We start from the raw sequence: 17,025 nt of genomic DNA, 5'->3' as shown, positions 1-17,025 counted from the left end.
TATAGGTGCCATCCTTTGGCTCGAGTGTGGCCTCTCGGGGTAACATCTGTCGTCTCTCCCAGGCCAGACCTCCTACGCTCTGAAGGCATCCCCAGCACGGAGGGGGCTCCCCATGCGTCACCGGTGTCTGGGAGCCCCAAAATATCGACCCCAGGAAGCAAAGGCCGATACCGCAGCAAACCCCGCCACCGCCGGGCAAATAGCAAAGGAAGCCATAGTGACTTTGTGGCCACCATCTTGAAAAACCAGCCAGCCCAGGAGGCTTCCCCCCAGGGCAGCCCCTCCTGCCCGCCGCCCCCCCCTCCCCTCCGTCCTCCCCATCATCACATCTCCCAGCAGCCACAGCACCCCCCCAAGCCCTCGCCCCACGAGCACCCCCCCAGGCTCAACCTGCACGGACAGGACATCGCCAACTGCGCCAACAACCTGAGGTACTTTGGGCCGGCGGCTGCCCTGCGCAGCCCACTTAGCAACCACGCTCAGAGGCAGGTTTCTGGCTCCAGCCCCGACCTCATCTCCACAGCCATGGCAGCCGATTCCTGGAAGAATCCCGAGCCCCAGGGGGGCCTGGCCGGCCCTTGGGCCTGTTGTCAGGCCGAGCCCTACGACCCGTGCCTCCAGTGCCAGCCCCGCCAAGCGTCCTCAGAGCCAGAGGCCAAGAGCTCCGGAGCCCACCAGCCCGAGGTCCCGGCCCGCAGCGGCCTCTACCAAGCCAGGCAGGGCTCGGAACAGAGGGAGCATCAAGGCTTCCGGGGCTGCCCGTCCTTGCCCTCCCTCAGCGCCCCCCAGCACATGACCCCTCCAGTGCTACCTCGAAAAACAAGGCCCCTCCAGAAGGTGAGGCCCCCCGGCCTGGCCCTGGGCTCCAGGGAGTCTCCATTAGAAACAAAAGCCAGCCATGTGTGCCTGGCCTTCTCCTCCAGGCTTTGAGTGGCCCCTTGTGGCCTCTGGCCTTCTCCCTCCGCCTGGGTTCACCAGCACTGCTGGAGGGGGCCGAGGCCACGGAGCTCCCTCAGAGCCCAACTTTAGAGAGGCCCTTCTGGCCCCCGCTCCTCCCCGAAAGCCAGGGGATCAGCTCAGTGGAGGACGAGCTCCCATCCGAGATCAGAGTTGTTGGGTTCAGAGCTAGGAGGGACCTCGCAAGGGACAGCCTCCCCCCTCAGCTCCCTGGGGCTCTCTCCGGGAGGCCCTCAGCCTCCTTATCCCGGAAGGAGCAGACGAGCTCTGGGCTCCCTTGGGGATCTAATGTGTGTCCTCCAGGCGGTGGCGATCCCAGCCGCGGGGGTGACGCTTTTCTCTGGAGGTTTCCGGCGGCTCCGGTAAAGCCGTCTCTCCTTGTCTCCTTGTCTCTCAGAGTGGAGACGACTCTTCGGAAGAGGAAGAAGGAGAAGTCGATAGCGAAGTGGAGTTTCCCCGCAGACAGAGGTAAAGCATCCCCCACTCGGGGCAGCCCAGGGGGCAGCTTGAGTTCAGTAACAGCCCCCAGCGGTGAGTGGGCCAAACGCCAGCCTCCTTTTTAAACCCCAACCTTCTTTCTTAGAGCAGAAGAGCAGCCCTGGCTAGGCAGGCAGAGTTAAGCGACTTACCCAGGGTCACCCAGCTAAGACGTGTCCGAGGCCACATTTGAACCCAGAACCTCCCAACTCCGGGCCTGGCTCCCAATCCCCAAGCCACTGTGCTCTTGCTGTGGCAAATATTCAGTTCCCCCAACATTTATTAAGCTCTTACTCTGTGGCAGGTAGGGAGAAAGGAGGACCAGGCATGCCCTCCAGAGGCTTCTTTCCTGTTGGTACCATTTTCTTCCCTAACCAAGAACAAAAAATGACCCGAGAGCCTGCAGGGCCATTGAGTCCCCCGAGGTGACCCTCTCCCTCGAGCCTCCCCTCCTCTTCTTCCTCACTACGGCTCTCCTGGGCCAGCCCGCTGGAGGTGCCACCAGCCTGCTAAGCCAGGAAGGGCGGCTTCCAGGGCCCAAAGGCCAGACTCCTCCTTTGTGAGTGGACACAGACGCTTCCCAGGACCTCGATTATCCCTCATTTGTTACTGACTCATCGGATGGTCAGAATGGCCGCTTCCTGGTCTGCTTGAAGGGCGGCCTCTTCTTGCTTCCCTCTCAGAGTCTTCCCAAGGCTGGGACTCCCCAGACCAGAGCGGGGTCCCCTGGCCGCTTCTCCCCCTTTAGAATGTAACCCCGACAACCCAGGCTGCCTTGCTTTCTGGCTCGGCTTCCCAGCCCTTTGCCTATAGTGGCTGCTTAATAAATGCTTTTTCCCCTCTCTGGGGTGGGGAGGGCAAAAGGGAAGAGAAGGGGAGGGAGGGCAGGCCTGGCCCCGCCGAGGTGATGGACCTGACGGGCTCCTGGCTTGCAGGCCTCACCGCTGTATCAGCAGCTGCCAGTCCTACTCAACCTTCAGCTCCGAAAACTTCTCCGTGTCCGACGGAGAGGAGGGGAACACCAGCGACCACTCCAACAGCCCCGACGAGCTGGGCCACCGGCTGGAAGACCGCCTGGCTGAAAAGCTGGAGGACCTGCTGTCCCAGACCCCGGAGATCCCCATCGAGATCTCCACCCAGTCCGATGGGCTTTCGGACAAGGAGTGTGCTGTCCGGCGGGTGAAGACCCAGATGTCCCTGGGCAAGCTCTGTGCGGAGGAGCATGGCTACGAGGTGGGTGCCCCCCTTCGTCCCCGCTCTTCTCCCTCTGGGTGTGGGCGCCTCTCCCACGTGCCACCCTGGAGGAGAGTGCGTGGAAGCGGGGCCTCCGGCTCTCTCGGAACGAGGGGCCCCCCAGGCCAGAACCCCCAGGAATAATCCCTCCTGACCAGAGTCCCTTCTTGTCTTGGGTCCACAGAATCCTGGGCAGTTGGGAGAATCCGACTGTGACTCTTCGGACGGGGAATGCTCCGATGCCACGGTCCGGACAAACAAGCACTACAGCTCAGCCACGTGGTAATGGCGGGCAGCCCGTCGGAAGCTCGCCTCACCGTCCTGGCATTTCAAATCCCCCCCAGGCTCTGGCCACGCTGCTCCCTGAGCTTCCCCACCTTCCTTCTCCCCAAAGGGATCGGCAATAACCGGGACACGGGACTTCCCCTCACCAGTCTCTTGGGGAAAACAAATGGTGTCCAAATGGAGTTCATTCTCACCGAGCATTTCAATCCAGAATGGCAGGGATCTCTTTTATTGACTCTTCTCGCTACTGTAACACGAAGATTTATTTTTGTTTGACATTTTAACACTTTGTACTGTAAAGAGTGAACTATATATGGTATATGTAGAGATATACATAGAGAGACACACACAATAATTTGTTGCAAAAAAAAAAAAAGAAAAATTCAGAAGGAAATAGAATTTAGGAGAAATGTCCCTCGGAGCGGATGGGGCCAGGAGTTGTTGCTGCTGATTGAATAGGGACCAGGCCTTTGGGCCCTAGCGATGACAGAAAGGGCAGAGCAAAAACACATTGAAAATCACAGGGAACAATGAAAAAAAAATCACAGCAATAGCAGACCTCCCGGCTCAGAAGGGCCTCCTTTGGACGGCTGGCTTCTCCTATGCGAGTGGAGGCCGATTCGATTTCCTTTTTTTAAAGCAGCATCTGGCTTTCAGGTCCTCGCCCAGCGTTCCTGGGAGCTCACCGGCCTGTCCAGTTCCTCTCGGGGACATCCCCCGTGTGGCCTGGACAGGCCCACCGACTCTCACACAGCTCAGGAAGCCCCGGGACAACTGCTTCGGCTTGTCTCCTCCACTCCTGCCCACTTTGCCTAGGAATGGAGCAGGGGCCGCTGGGCCCGAGGCGCATGGAGCCAGGATGCAAACTCTGCTTTCTAATAGCAATTCCCAGCCCCCTCCTTTGGGTTTTTATCGATGAATTCTTGACTATTGAGAGAGCCTTCGGGGACCCACCAGGTCAGGCTTTAGTCTACAAGAGCCAGACAGCAGGGGAAATCCAGCAGTTGACATGAGATTCCCCATTCTCCCCCCTCCACCCCGTCCCCCAACCCAAACCAGAATGTGATTGTAACTATTCAAAGGCCTGGACTCGAAGGGTCCTGGAAGGAAACCCGAGCAGAGCTCTGGCCCAAAGGGGAGACCTTCAGGCCTCATGCTTTGACTCAAAAAGAAAAGGGAAGGAAGAAAGGAACATCAGGGCAGGCCAGTGTTAACCTGGGTCTCATCGTCTGAGCCCCCCCTACGGATCCCTTTCCTCCTCCCCACCCCCATCTCGGGCTTCCCTCCCCTCCAGACCTAAGAAAGTGAGGTGGATTCTGGCAGCACCCTGCCTTTGTTTATCCGGGTAGAAAAATGGTTTCAGATGAAAATAGTGTCATTCCCTCCACCCCACCCCCACATGTGCACACGCGTATTTTACCTCCACACACACACACACACACGTCCCTCCTGTGGGTCTCCCGGGTTATCCCAGCCCAAGAAGGCATGGCAGGAGGGCACTTGGGGCCAGTTTCCTTTCCTCATTGGGTACTTTACATCTGTTTGTTTACACATAATGTTGAGACATTGATTTTAATTTCACGGCTATCATTAATAGCCCTTAGATAGGATCAAGGAACGATGGTTTTCCTTCTCCGTAGAGCAGTATTGTACGCGCTAAATTATTCCATTTTATAAAATTTCTGTAGCTGGACTACACGGAAGACCTTAAGTTATGGCATTTTTATTATTATTTTATTATGTTATCATTATTGTTATCATGATCATTTTTCTGTCGATCAGAAGGTTTGGTTTACAGCGGAACACAAATGATTGCCTATTTATTACTGACAGTGAACTGTGTGATTTTATAAAGGAACAAAAGCAGCCGAGAAGCAGTCCGTGATTGGTCCTTGTGGGTGTCGCTGGTCTGATCCCTAAAGCCGCCATCACCCACCCGCTGCCCCTGGAGCTGGCCTGGCGGACGTTTCCCTGAAAAGCCTTTGCTCTGGGTGCTCTCATCGGGCCTGTCCAGAGAGCTCTCGAGCAGGCGGGTGTACGCGTGAGCGATGGCCAAGCAGCTCCCGAGCGGAGAATCCTCTCTGGCCTTGAGAGGAGACCCCCCCCGCTCCGATGGAAAGCAAGAAGACAATTGCCCAGCAGCCCGTCAGGCCTGGGGATGGGATAGAGCAGAACAACTGTGTCCCAGGGAAATAAATGGCAATAAAAGTCCTAATCTTCTTCCCTCCAATTCTAGATTCATACTGACTACCTGGTGTCTGAGCTCGGGGGGGGGGGGATCCCACAAACGGCCCAGGCGCCCGGCAGATCTGTGAGGTCAGCATCAGCGGAATGCTGGGCCGGGCCGAGAGCTCCAAACCTGCGGCTTTTTCTTTAGAACAAGAGGGAGGGTCATCCCGCCACACCCCAACATTTCCCCAACTAACCTACAACTTTGAAGCCCAAGTTTATCCCCTCTTGTTCCCTCTTCCGGGGGTGTAGAGAAAGAAGCCTCCAGAGTAAACATCTGCAAGGTTTAGCTTCCTACAAGCCTCCTCTGGGGGCCCTTCCCAACCGGCTCCCCCCAAGCACAGGCGGGTAGGAGCCGCAGCCAATCCCAGATTCTTTGGAATTCTGGGTCCCTCACCGACCACGTAGAAATGCAGGGTCTCTTTATGGGAGGCGGGCCCACATGTCATTTGGGAAAGATCAGACCTTCCAGGAGGAGAAGGCCCCAAGTTGTCTGGGGCTCCCTGCAAATTGTCTAAAAGACTCAAAGTCACCAGTGGAAGAGACGTCAGGAGTCTAGCCCGACCCCTGACCATTGACCACCGAGCCCCTTTGGAAGGAAGCTCTCAACTTGACGTCTAGCCTACTGTGAATACATTTCTGCCCCTTGTCTTTCTATCACGGGAGGGGAAGGTCCAGATTGAATCCTTCCCTGTAATAAATAAAAGCAAGGAAACCATCAAACGCAATGACCGCATCTGGCAATGTTGCACCAAATTTCCCTTTTTGAGTTGGATTTTTTAGAAATAATTTTCCTGGGAGCAGCTGGGTGGCTCAGTGGATGGAGAGCCAGGCCTAGAGATGGGAGGTCCTGGGTTCAAATCCGGCCTCAGACACTTCCTAGCTGTGTGACCCTGGGCAAGTCACTTGACCCCCATGGCCTACCCTTACTGCTCTTCTGCCTTGGAGCCAATACACAGCATTGACTCCAAGATGGAAGGTGAGGGTTTAATTTAAAAAAAATTTTTTTTTCCTATAGGCAGCAGCAGGTCCAGTCCTCGTCCTGTCCTCCAGTTGACCTTTTTTCTTCTAGAGCCCAGCTGAATTCCAAACTGACCCAAGGACAGAGTCACTCAGGGGGTCCCACACAGCTTGGTTTTTCCAAGCCACAAACTACCCCCTTTCAATGGCCTCTCCTTGGAAGTGGTGCATCTGTTGGTTCCTCTATAGCAGGGGTCGGCAACGTCTGGCTCTTTTGAGGGCCAGATCTGGCTCTTTCTGCAGGAGCCATAAAGTCCATTTTTTTTCGGGCACTGTTACAGGAGCAGCACTGCGAGCACTGCACGGCTCTCACGAAATGACATTTTAAAAAATGGCGTTTGTGGCTCTCACGACCAAAAAGGTTGCCGACCCCTGCTCTAAAGCATCTTGAATTTCTTTCTCTTCTTTCTCCCAGAATTCCCTTCGCCTTCCCTTTCTCTTCTCCCGAGTCTGAGTGGCCCAGGACAGAAGGGTCTTCAGTGGAACTCTTCCCTCTTCTTCGGGGATGCCATTGCCCAGCTTTTGTCGCCCTCATCCTACACTGTGGTCATTTCCTAATATTCTGAGATCTCCTGAGGATAGTTAGAATTCTTGGGTGGGCCCTGACCCATCTGGTGTTGGGCAGGGCTACCCGGGATCCCCGTCCATCCGCTCCATCCTCACGAATCCCACACGTGTGTCCTAGGCCGAGCCGCTGCTAGCTGGGCTGTCCTCGGGGTCCTTCCCGAAGGAATGGACTAGCTACTGGGCAGAGTTCTGCCCGTCCTTCCTCCTCACGAGTTCTGCAATTGGTCAGTCAGCAAGCGCTGAAGGGCCTCCTGCGTACCCGACCCGACGCTAAGCCCCGAGACAGCCGGGATCCCCGCGGAGCTCACACGGGCACCGCGTGCCTATGGAAGCGCTCACCAACGCAGCCAGGCCCTCCGCTGAGCACGGTGGCTGCGAGCTGAGCCTCTCCGCAGTGCGCCCTTGTTAGCTGGCTTCACAGAAGTATGTGCCCGTTAGACCCTCCATGCTAGGCAGTGTTTGGGGTCCACCTGCTCTCACTGGACACTGCCCAGAGCCCCCGCTAAGGTCTCCCCAGAATAATCCCAGGATGCGCATTATCAGACGCTTTCGGAAGCAGGAGGAAGATTCGTCCCCAACCAGCCCTGTGTCCCAGGCAGGGGCCCTGAGGGTGGGGGGCCTCCACAAATAAGAACCAGGCCCCCTGGATGGTGGGGAACACGGGGTGCCACCTGCAGAGTACCCAGGATCCTCTCCCTCTAAGAGGCCCAACGAAGGCCCACATGCAGCTCAGGGGAACCCAGCCCGGGATCAAACCAGACTCTGAGTATCAACGGCTACTCTGAGCTGGCCTTGAAGCAATGATGATGCTCCTTTCCGTCTCCCAAGCGGACTCTTCCATCTGCCTCTCTGAGGTCTTCCGTCCTGCTCTCCCTTCGCTGCCCGCACCCCACCTCGCCTTTCGTACAGAACAGTGTAAGCAATGGGAACCCCAATGACTATCAGAGCAAACTACGGAGCTCCTCTCTCGTCTGGTCTTTTCCTGTCAGGAGGTCCAGGTTCAAATCCGGCCCCAGACACTTCCTGGCTGGGTGACCCTGGGCCAGTCCCTGACCCTCTGCTTGCCTGTTTGCCTCCTCGGGCGTGCGCATGATCAAGGGAAGAGAAGCCCGGCCAGTGCCTTTGCGGGGATGAAGGAAGTCTTGGCACTGTAAGAGGACTTAGAAATGGGGTTTGGTGCTTTAAACTGACTGGAACAAGGCAGGAGGGATGGAGGCCCCCAGCCTGCCGGGATCCATCTGAGCCAATTTGAACCATCCACTGGGCCACCCTGTCTTCCAGACAGGCCTTTCCTCGTCCCTTTGCCCTCTCCCTGCCCATCTGGCCCAAGTTCCTATTTTCAGACAAGGGCACTGAGGGCCACGGAGATCGGCACTGGCCAAAGGCTATGCGGTGGGAAAACTGGCATTTGACCCAGACCCGCCAACTCCAAACTAGGTTGTCCTTAGGGGAAACGGAAAATCTGCTTGGCTTTATCCGACGCTCCCCAATTCCCATTAGAGAGAATGACTGAGAGGCAGAAGGAGGCGGTAGATGGTTCAGGGCCCTCCTCAGATATTACGTGTGTGAGGCTGGACCAGCTGCACAGCCCCCTCTGAGCCAGCCTCAGTTTCTTCATCTGTAAAAAAGGTGACAATAACAGTATCTCCTTCGCTGGGTTTCTGTAGGCCCTCATGAAAGATCGTTTGAAAAATGATTTGGGAACCCGAAAGCAGGAGGAGGCACAAACACAGAAAAGGCATTTTACATTTATTGAAGAAGCTGCTTTGTGGCTGGAGATACTCCCGGCCGGCCACAGCCCCACCCCAGACCCCAGAGGGCCTCGGACCTGGGTAGTGACCAGAACACAGAGGCGAGTGGCTGGTCCCCAGCCGCCCAGGACAGGCCCGACCTCGGCAAACATGGTCAGGCTCCTGGGCCAGGTCACCCCTCGAGCTGTAAGCGGGGGGCCAGGAACCGAGGAGACCCCTCTAGGAGCAGATGCTCTCATCAGGAAAGGCTCGGCAGAGAAGGCGGGACGTCCTTGGCAGGAACATTCACGGGGACTCCCCGAGGCCCTCCTTCCCTGGAGCGTCCCGGCGGCCGGGAGTCACCGAGGCTGTCGTGTGGGTAGCCCGGGCCGCCCGCTGACCATTCATTCAGTTAGAATGCTCGGATGATAGCAGCAAAATGTAATTTAAAACTCATGGATGACAAATAGCCAGTTTGTTCCGATTGTCTCCGGCATCTCAGGAAGGTGACCGAGCGAGGAGGGAGCAGCGAGGGGACACCCGGGCCAGGAGTCGGGGCCACAGGCCTCCCCTCCCCGCGTCTGCATCCTTCCAGGCCCAGCCAGCCTTGGAGCGTGGAAGTCCCAGGTGCAAAAGTGGCCTCAGACACTTCCTAGCTGTGTGACCCTGGGCAAGTCATTGGACCCTGATGGTGGAGCCTTTGCCTCTCCGCCCTAAAGCTGTTAATCTCATGGAAAAAGCCCGTTTGCTCTCCATCCCCAACTCCTGCCCCCGAGACCCAGAGGAAAGATCCAGGAGACCAGGATAAACCCCCCAAGAGAGGACACGGAAGAAGGCTGACGAAGAGGAGGAGGAGGAAGGTCGCAGGACGCCCTCGAGAGACCTCGGGGGAGCCCGGCCAGCCCAGGAACTGGACGGATGGCAGCGAGTCTGGGAAAGGAGGCGAGTTTAGGGTCGCCGCTGGCTGGCCCCCAAAAGCGCAGGCCAGAGGGCTGAAGGCCGAGGAGAGCCGAGGCAGCCGGAGCCCCTCCCCCTCACTTAAGAGGGAGGCCCGGCGAGCCTTGACCATCAGGCCAGCCACAGAGGTGGAGCCGCCCCGGGCCGAGAAGCCCCTCGTGGCCCTCCTCAAAGGGGCGCAGAGACACGGGGAGGTCTGGAAGCCCCCCTCCCCGCCTCCACCGAGAGGCCGGCCCGGCCCCGGCTCCCGTCACGTCTCCTTTTTGCCGTGTCCCAGCTGGGCGCTGCCGGACTCGTCCAGGCTCAGGCGGCTGCGGCCGAAGCGTTTGATCAGCGTTCCGGGGATCAGGGCCACCAGAGCGATGGCCAGCAGCTTCAGCACGGTGACCCACGAGAAGATGTCGTCCAGGGAGGTGACGCTGGACAGGATGACGCCCGTCTGCACGCAGATGAAGTTGTACGGGAGGAGGCCTGGAAGCAAAGCCCAGAAGGCCCTGGCAGCGGCCCTTCCTGAGGGGGACGTGCTGCACGAGGGACCCGCTGCCTCTGGGAAAGGGGTGCAGGTGGGGGGATTTCTGGGCCCGGAGGGGACAAGAAGGGAGCATTATTGCAGGAGGGGGAGGGACAGGCTTGGAAGGGGAAGGAGGGGCTCCGGGGGGTTCCCAGGAGGCCCCTGAGGGGGGTCTAACCCATGGAAGGCCTCCCGTCCCCTTCTGTTTCTGGGGACCTCCAGGCCAGGGCAGCGTTTGTAGCCAGGGTCCCCCCCCGCCCTCAGGAGGCTGGTCCAGCCCCCCCACCAGGGTCAGGCCTCCTCCAGTTCACACAGGGCCCCGAGGCCAGGCCCGGCAGGTAGACAACTGACTCCTGGTCAACCTCTCAGCTACCTCGGGCTCGGCCGGTCAAAGTGACTTCCCTGTGGGCTCGTGTTGGGGTCACCATCCCCCGGGCCCCCCACTGACTCTTCGTTCCTAGCTTAGTGCCACCGTCCTGGGGTGAGCCCCGCTTCGTGTCCCAGTGACTGACACAGCCTAGCCAGCCTCGCTCTGACCATCCACACTGCCTGGCGCTGCCATGTGCAGTGGGCAAGAACGCTGCTTTCCTTAAAGGCCCTGTGGCAAAGGCCATGGGCGCAGTGGGTAGAGAATGAGGCTTGGCGTCAGGAAGGCCTGGGTTCAAATGCCACCTCGGGCCCTCGATTGCTGTGAGACCCTGAACGAGTCCCTGCCCCTGCTCTGGCTCCTTTCCCAAATGACCGTAAAAGAGAGAAGGCTGCCGCGGCCTCGAAGGCCCCTTTGATCTTGGTGGAAGAGGGAGGAGGCCTGGGGTCTGCAAGCACATGGGAGCACTTGCCTAACAATGACCTGGTCAAGGAGGGAATGCACGTGGAACCCCATTTTAGGGACGAGAAAATGGAAGCTGAAAATGGCCCTTCGGAAGGTGGCTGGCCCCAGGGGGCAGGATGGGGTCCCTTTTTGTCCTCGTGATTCGTTTTTTAAAATCGGCTTTTCTTGCTTTTCACACGCAGCTGCTCCGGGAACCTCGAGGGGGTCCCAGTGAGGGCCTCCAACATCCCGGGCTCCCTCGCCCAGGATCAGCCTGCCTCCGTCCCAATGACCCCATGCTCCCCTGCACTAGCTAGATTCGGCTTTTAACTGCCCTTCCCTGTCCTCAACGTGCCATCTCCCACTTCTGTGCATTTGCCCAGGGCACGCCTGCTGCCCGACTCATTTTTGCCACCCAAACACTGGCTCCTCCTTTGACCCCACTTTACCTATAAGCCGGCCTGCTCTGAAATGGCAGGCGCCTCCTCCATGCGGGCCCTTGTGGACACGGGCTTCCGGGCAGCTGCCCCCGCCGCTCCTCAGGCCCTCCCCAGCACCCCTCCCAGGTTCTTGGGGCCCCCTCGGCTGCCCTCCCTGCTGAGGCTCAGCTCCGGGCTCCTCCCCAGCAGCCCCTGCGGTGCCCAGGGCCGGCCTCTCCCCCAACCACGGAGCTTACCGATGAGGATGGAGAAGAAGAACTGCACGATGGGGATGTTCAGAATCGGGGACGAGAAGTTCAAGAACCAGTTGGGTGTCATGGGGAAGAGCCTCAGGAAGAGCAGGAAGAAGAACAGGCTGTTCCTGTTATCTTCTACCTACAGACAGCAAAGGGAGCCGGAGAGCAGGGGACAGACGAGGAACCGGAGCGTGATGGAGGCTCGGGGCTCCGGGGAGGGGACGAGCAAGGCCGGGACTCGCACCCAGCGATGGCCGGGAGACCTTCGCTCTGGGGACAAGTGAAGGATCCGTCCTGCTGGGCCTGAAAGTCTCCCCCTGTATGGAGAGGGCTGAGAGAAAGCGTGCGAGGCCCTCGGGGCGCCTCTCCTACAGGCTTTGGCACGTCCCACAGCCGGGGCTCCTATCCCAGCTCGACCACCATTACCGTGTGACCTCAGGCGGGCCATCGGGACGGGACGCCCAGCTCTGCCGCTACAAGGCCTCGGCCGATTCCGGCCCTCCTCAGCAGGAAAAGCAACTCACTGAGACCGAGCAATGCATCTCTGTGAGATCAGAGCCCGCGCGGAGGACCAAGGAGGATGCCTGCCTGCTGCCTCCTGACGGAAGGACAGACAAGCAGGCAGGGGACGGATGGAATTGAGATGCAGAAGGACATATTTTCAGACATGGCTTAGGTAGGGATTTCACTACTTCACTAGGCCTGTGCCTGACAAGGGCTTGATTGTCCCTTTGGTTTTTAAACCCTCACTTTCCATCTTAGAATCAATACTAAATATTGGTTCCAAGGCAGAAGAGTGGTAAGGGCGGGCAATAGAGGTTAAGAGACTTGCCCAGAGTCACACGGCTAGGAAGTATCTGAGGTCAAATTTGAACTCAGGACCTCCTGTCTCTAGGTTTGGCTCTCTATCCAGTGAGCCACCTCGCTGCCCCATGATTGTCCTTTTTTTTTTTTTTTTTAACCCTTAACTTCGGTGTATTGTCTCATAGGTGGAAGAGTGGTCAGGGTGGGCAATGGGGGTCAAGTGACTTGCCCAGGGTCACCCAGCTGGGAAGTGGATGAGGCCGGGTTTGAACCCAGGACCTCCCATCTCTAGGCCTGACTCTCCATCCACTGAGCTACCCAGCTGCCCCCAATGATTGTCCTTTTTTAATGGGAGTATGATCTGAATAGAAGTGGTGAACCCATCATAATATTACCCAGAAAAAGGAAAAAGAAAGGAGAGTCATAAAAACACTCAAAAGAAAATGCCCAAAAGGGAACATCAAAATGTTTGGAAAAGACTCAGAGAAGCAGGACATCCTGGAAGGCCGTTTGGGGAATTCATCATCCACTTCTTTCTTAAAGCAGCCGTATGTGGTCACAAGACTGGCGTCACCTACAATCGTCCTTTCCTGTTCTACTTTGTGGATGGAAACATTTTTTTCTGACATTTGTTAACTGAGTGAAAAATAAAGCAGAAATGTTTAGAAGCCAGCCTTGGGCCTCCAGTCAGTGAGCCTCGATGAGGCCGGTTCGCACATGGTAAGGCGCTCGAATACTTGGAGGACTAATGCTTCCTGGCACAGCTGCTGGCCCAGATGACTTGGGTCCAGAGGAGTGGCTCTAAAAGGCAAGAATGCAGCCAGCCAGGTTAGGGAGAAGCCTCCGAGCCTCCTGTGTTGGGCTGCACATCAGGACTGTGATGCCTAGCAGGGCACCCAAGGCTCCCAGAGCCTGGCCCTGTAATCTGGACGAGGAGCAAGAGGCTGCAGAGGGGAATTCTCCCTCAGTGTCTCTTCTTGGCACAACACACTGAGTCTTGCTTTTCTACCCTGAACATTTGGTCACCCCAAGAACAAAGCCCAAGTGCCCTAGGCATTAACTTCCTTACCTTTTTTTGCAGCATGGCCACCTTATCTGGGAAGTAGGAGACCACTAACTGTTTTCCGAAAGCACTGGACAGCAGGTAACAGCAAGTGGCGCCCACTGAGGCCAGCACACAGCACAGGATGAGTCCTATCCATGGTCCAAATAAGGCTCCAGCCAGAATGTTCTGCAGAAAAAAGGCTACAGGCAGCCTGGGGAAGGACTGAAAGGCAGACTCCAGCCCCACCCTGGGCTAGGGGCAAAGCCCATCTGTGAAAGGAAGGGGGTGGACTGAATGGGTCACTTCCAGCTCTTATCTAAGATCCTTCAAAAAGCAACTACCTTACGTGTGTTCTTCAGACACCAACCTAGCAAAGATCACCATTCAGGTTCCTTGGCTCACTCATCTCCCAGCATCAGCCTAACTAAGCCCAGCCTGCCCCGGCCCAAATACCCTTCAGAGAGCTCCTGGATCCTAGAAGGCTTGGCGAGGCCCTCAGGGCTGGGCCTGGACCATACTAGCCAGGCAGCCCTTGGCAAAGGAACCTGCTTTCCTCGGCTTACTGGGGAAGTCTACATACTTGGAGGCCAGGGAGGGAAACAGGGGCCAAATGCTGACTCCTGGACAAGGGGACCATTTCAGTTTCAAGCAAGGTCATTCCTGAAAATGTATCCCAAATGGATGATTGGGGAGGTGCAGGTCAGGGCAGCTTTTCTGGGGCATCTCAGCAGAAGTTAAGGTCTGTGGCCAGGGACATCTTTGCTTTCCACTGTGGCTATACCCCGGGGCCAAAGGGAGGGAGTTTTTTCCTATACTCTGCTCTCCCCCGTGCTGAGCTAGGGATCTCAGAAGGAGCAGAGGGATTTACCAGAAAGCTGGAGCCCGGGATAGCGAAGCACTGTTTATAGAGGTAGGCACTGCAGAACAACAACAGAACGTAGGCCTGGTGTTCCCCCTTATAGTCCTGCAAAAATTCTGAGAGCTCTCGCAGCTCTTCCAAGTCCGAAGGAAACTTGAGTGCCCTGGGGAGACGAGGAGAAAAGGGATGGAGACTGGAGGGGAAGGTGGAAGCCCCACATCAGAGATAATGTGATACAGGAGGGAATGAGATCATGTGATACAGGAGGGAAGGGTGAAGGAGTCAGGAGACCTAGACTCTGGTCCTGGCTCTACCAATGGGCAAGTCACTCATCTGTAAAATGAGAAGGCTAGTGCTAACTTCCTCCCCTTCCAGGGAGGAGATACCTTCAACAATACTGAGAGACACCAGCTCGGCAACTCACAGTCTTACAGGATTCCTGGGGCTACTGAGAGGTTAGATGATTTTGACACATGGCAACAATATGCAGACCTGAGTTCAAGTCCTGCCTCTGACACATACTGACTGGATATATCCTGAGCAAGTCACAACTTCTCAGCCCCCCAGATAAGTCTCCAAGCCCATCAGCTCTAAAGAATGTGCTTTGGGGTGGGGGGGGGGTTCTTCACTCCAAGAACAGCACAGTTTCCCTTTCTCTCCCAGGTCCTGTCACCTTTAATAAAGGGTCCCTCCTAACCCTAACACCTTCTCAAAGTGACTCCTTCCTCTTCCCTCATGACACCACCAGATGGAAGCTGGACTTTGGATTCCAACCAAAGTTTCCAGAGTGAATGCTTCCATGATGCACTGGCCAGGGTAGGCTTTGGACCTGTTATCTAATCTGAGAGCAAAGCCTTCCTTCCCACAAGAAAGTCTTCTGGGTTTGGTACTGATGTAAAGTATGATAATAGCATGAAACACAAAAGAACAGTAACAGGCTTGTCCTTGTTTGGTTCTAAGGTGATACTGCCCCCTTCATGGGAGATGGGCAAGCTGGACCCAAGCCTGGCCCTAAGAAGCCAAGGGGCTCTCTCTGGGGTGAAATAACCAGAAAGTGCTCAAGGTAAAAGTTAGCACCAGCTCTTCCTGACTCCTGGGGTAACTCCCCACCCCCACCAGAGGTTCTTAACCTTTTTTGTGTTGTGGACCCCTCCAGCAGTCAGCTACACTTAGGGGATCTTTTTCAGAAGACTGTTTAAAATGCATAGAATTACAAAGGCAAGTAGTTATAGGGAGACAATTTTTGTTAAAAAAAATTCATGGACCTCATATTAAGGACCACTTAGATGTCATCCTTTTAGTAAGAGTAACTGTATTAGATGAGGTACTGCATAGAAAGCACTTCGTAACATAACCGTCAACTTTAACAATGATTTTATGAATTCCTTCTGCTTCTTGTCTAGGGCCACACCACTCATTTGCCCCCTGTTCCATAGGAAGTGAAGCAGGATCAGGGCTGGTTAGGATTTAGATGGGAGACTACCTGGAAATAGGTGTGGGTCATTTGCGGTTCTTTTTTTGTGGTTTTTGGAGAGGCAGTGGGCTCGGTGCCAAGAAGATCTGCAATCAAATCCTACTTGACATTCTTCCTACCTGTGTGACACTAAGCAAATCACTTCACCCTGTCTGCCTCAGTTTCCTCATCTGTAAAATTAGCTAGACAAGGAAATGGCAAACCACTTCAGAATCTTTGTCAAGAAAACCCGCAATGGGGTCACGAAGAATCAAACATGACTGAAATGATGGAACAATAATACTTATTATTATTATCCTAATACTATGTTCTTGAACACAGCTACTGAGTTACTGCAAGGTCTCCTCCTTCCTTAAGTTTCCCCATCCTGTACAACCACCCTTAATGTGAGGTCTCACGGGTGTCTGGGCCCCTCTGGCTTTCCTGTCAGTGTTAAAATGTGGTGGCACCAAATACCTGAAAACAGGAGGGGGAAGGAGAGCAGCTGGGGGTGGGGAAGTGTTTACCCAGGACCACACAGGTAGTAAACCACAGAGCCAGCATTCAAATCTGGCTTTTCAGAATCCTTGGACACAGGAGGTGCTTAATAAGTGCTCTATTAATCATTCATTCCATCCCAGGCCCAAGCTGAGCAGCAGAGACTGATGAGACACTGTGGACCTCCCCAGAGAGGGGGAGGCATTGGCTCAAGGTCACACAGGGCCAAGGGCAGAATTTGAACTCAGGTCCTCAAACATCGTCATGCATGGAACCAAGGGGAAGGGGCCACCACCGGAAGTGAGGGCGGGCCTGGGCCCTCCGGAAGTGGAGGTGGGATGAGTCTCCCGCAGGAAGTGGTGGCTGAGACAACCTAAGACTCCCCTACCAGTCCCCCTCCCCCACGGCTCAGGCCCCCTCCCTACCACTCCCACCCCCGCCTGATTCCTTCAGGGTACCTAGAACCTGGCTCCTCCACCTCATCCCCCTCTTTGCCCAGCCGATCCTTGGGCCTCGGGTGCCGCGGTAGCCTGACGGAGAGGAGGTACAGGGAGAAGGTACAGACGGTGAAGACCAGGACGAGGCCGAGCAGGGGCCGCATGGCCGCGAGCCTGGGCCGGGACCTGGACTCGGGACCCCTAGATACCTCCCGTCCTGGCCAAGTGCGGACCTTTGACAGAGGGGGCGGGGCGGAGTCCGGCTGGTTCTGGCCCCTCCCCTCGCTCCCACCCGACATCCAATCTGACCAATAGGAGGTTGCCCCAGCCCACCGTGCGCCAGCTCTAACCCATGGGAGGCGAGGGAGAAGTTAACTAGAGGGCGGAGCAAATACATACCTGAACCTGATACGGTTGGCTACGCCCCCTGCCAATCCAGCGCTGACGAATAGGAAGAGCGCCTGGGAGAGAAGGCG

The 17,025-nt window shown here is 56.4% G+C and overlaps 2 protein-coding genes across 2 annotated transcripts in view; one reads left to right on the top strand and one right to left on the bottom strand.

The window, feature by feature from the left end:
• MAP3K13 (mitogen-activated protein kinase kinase kinase 13) overlaps positions 1–4,819 on the top strand; it is a 111,138-nt gene extending 106,319 nt beyond the window's left edge. Inside the window, exons 7-10 of the mRNA XM_044675641.1 lie at positions 63–837; positions 1,355–1,425; positions 2,370–2,667; positions 2,852–4,819. Coding sequence (XP_044531576.1) covers positions 63–837; positions 1,355–1,425; positions 2,370–2,667; positions 2,852–2,953 — 1,246 coding nt within the window. The 3' untranslated portion in view covers positions 2,954–4,819. The remainder of the gene's footprint in view (positions 1–62; positions 838–1,354; positions 1,426–2,369; positions 2,668–2,851) is intronic.
• A 3,681-nt stretch (positions 4,820–8,500) lies between these two features.
• On the bottom strand, positions 8,501–16,755 carry TMEM41A (transmembrane protein 41A). The gene is made up of 5 exons (XM_044676491.1): positions 16,571–16,755; positions 14,171–14,324; positions 13,327–13,488; positions 11,454–11,592; positions 8,501–9,926 (listed from the first exon to the last, which is right to left on the bottom strand). Exons 1-5 carry the CDS (start codon positions 16,711–16,713, stop codon positions 9,706–9,708), a joined length of 819 nt encoding a protein of 272 aa, XP_044532426.1. The 5' UTR covers positions 16,714–16,755; the 3' UTR covers positions 8,501–9,705.
• Between the last annotated feature and the right edge of the window lie 270 nt (positions 16,756–17,025).

This window comes from Gracilinanus agilis, chromosome 4 (genome assembly GCF_016433145.1).
Source record: "Gracilinanus agilis isolate LMUSP501 chromosome 4, AgileGrace, whole genome shotgun sequence".
NCBI lineage: Eukaryota > Metazoa > Chordata > Mammalia > Didelphimorphia > Didelphidae > Gracilinanus > Gracilinanus agilis.
Note: the sequence above shows the minus strand (reverse complement) of the source record. Positions and strands in the feature narration are given on the sequence as shown.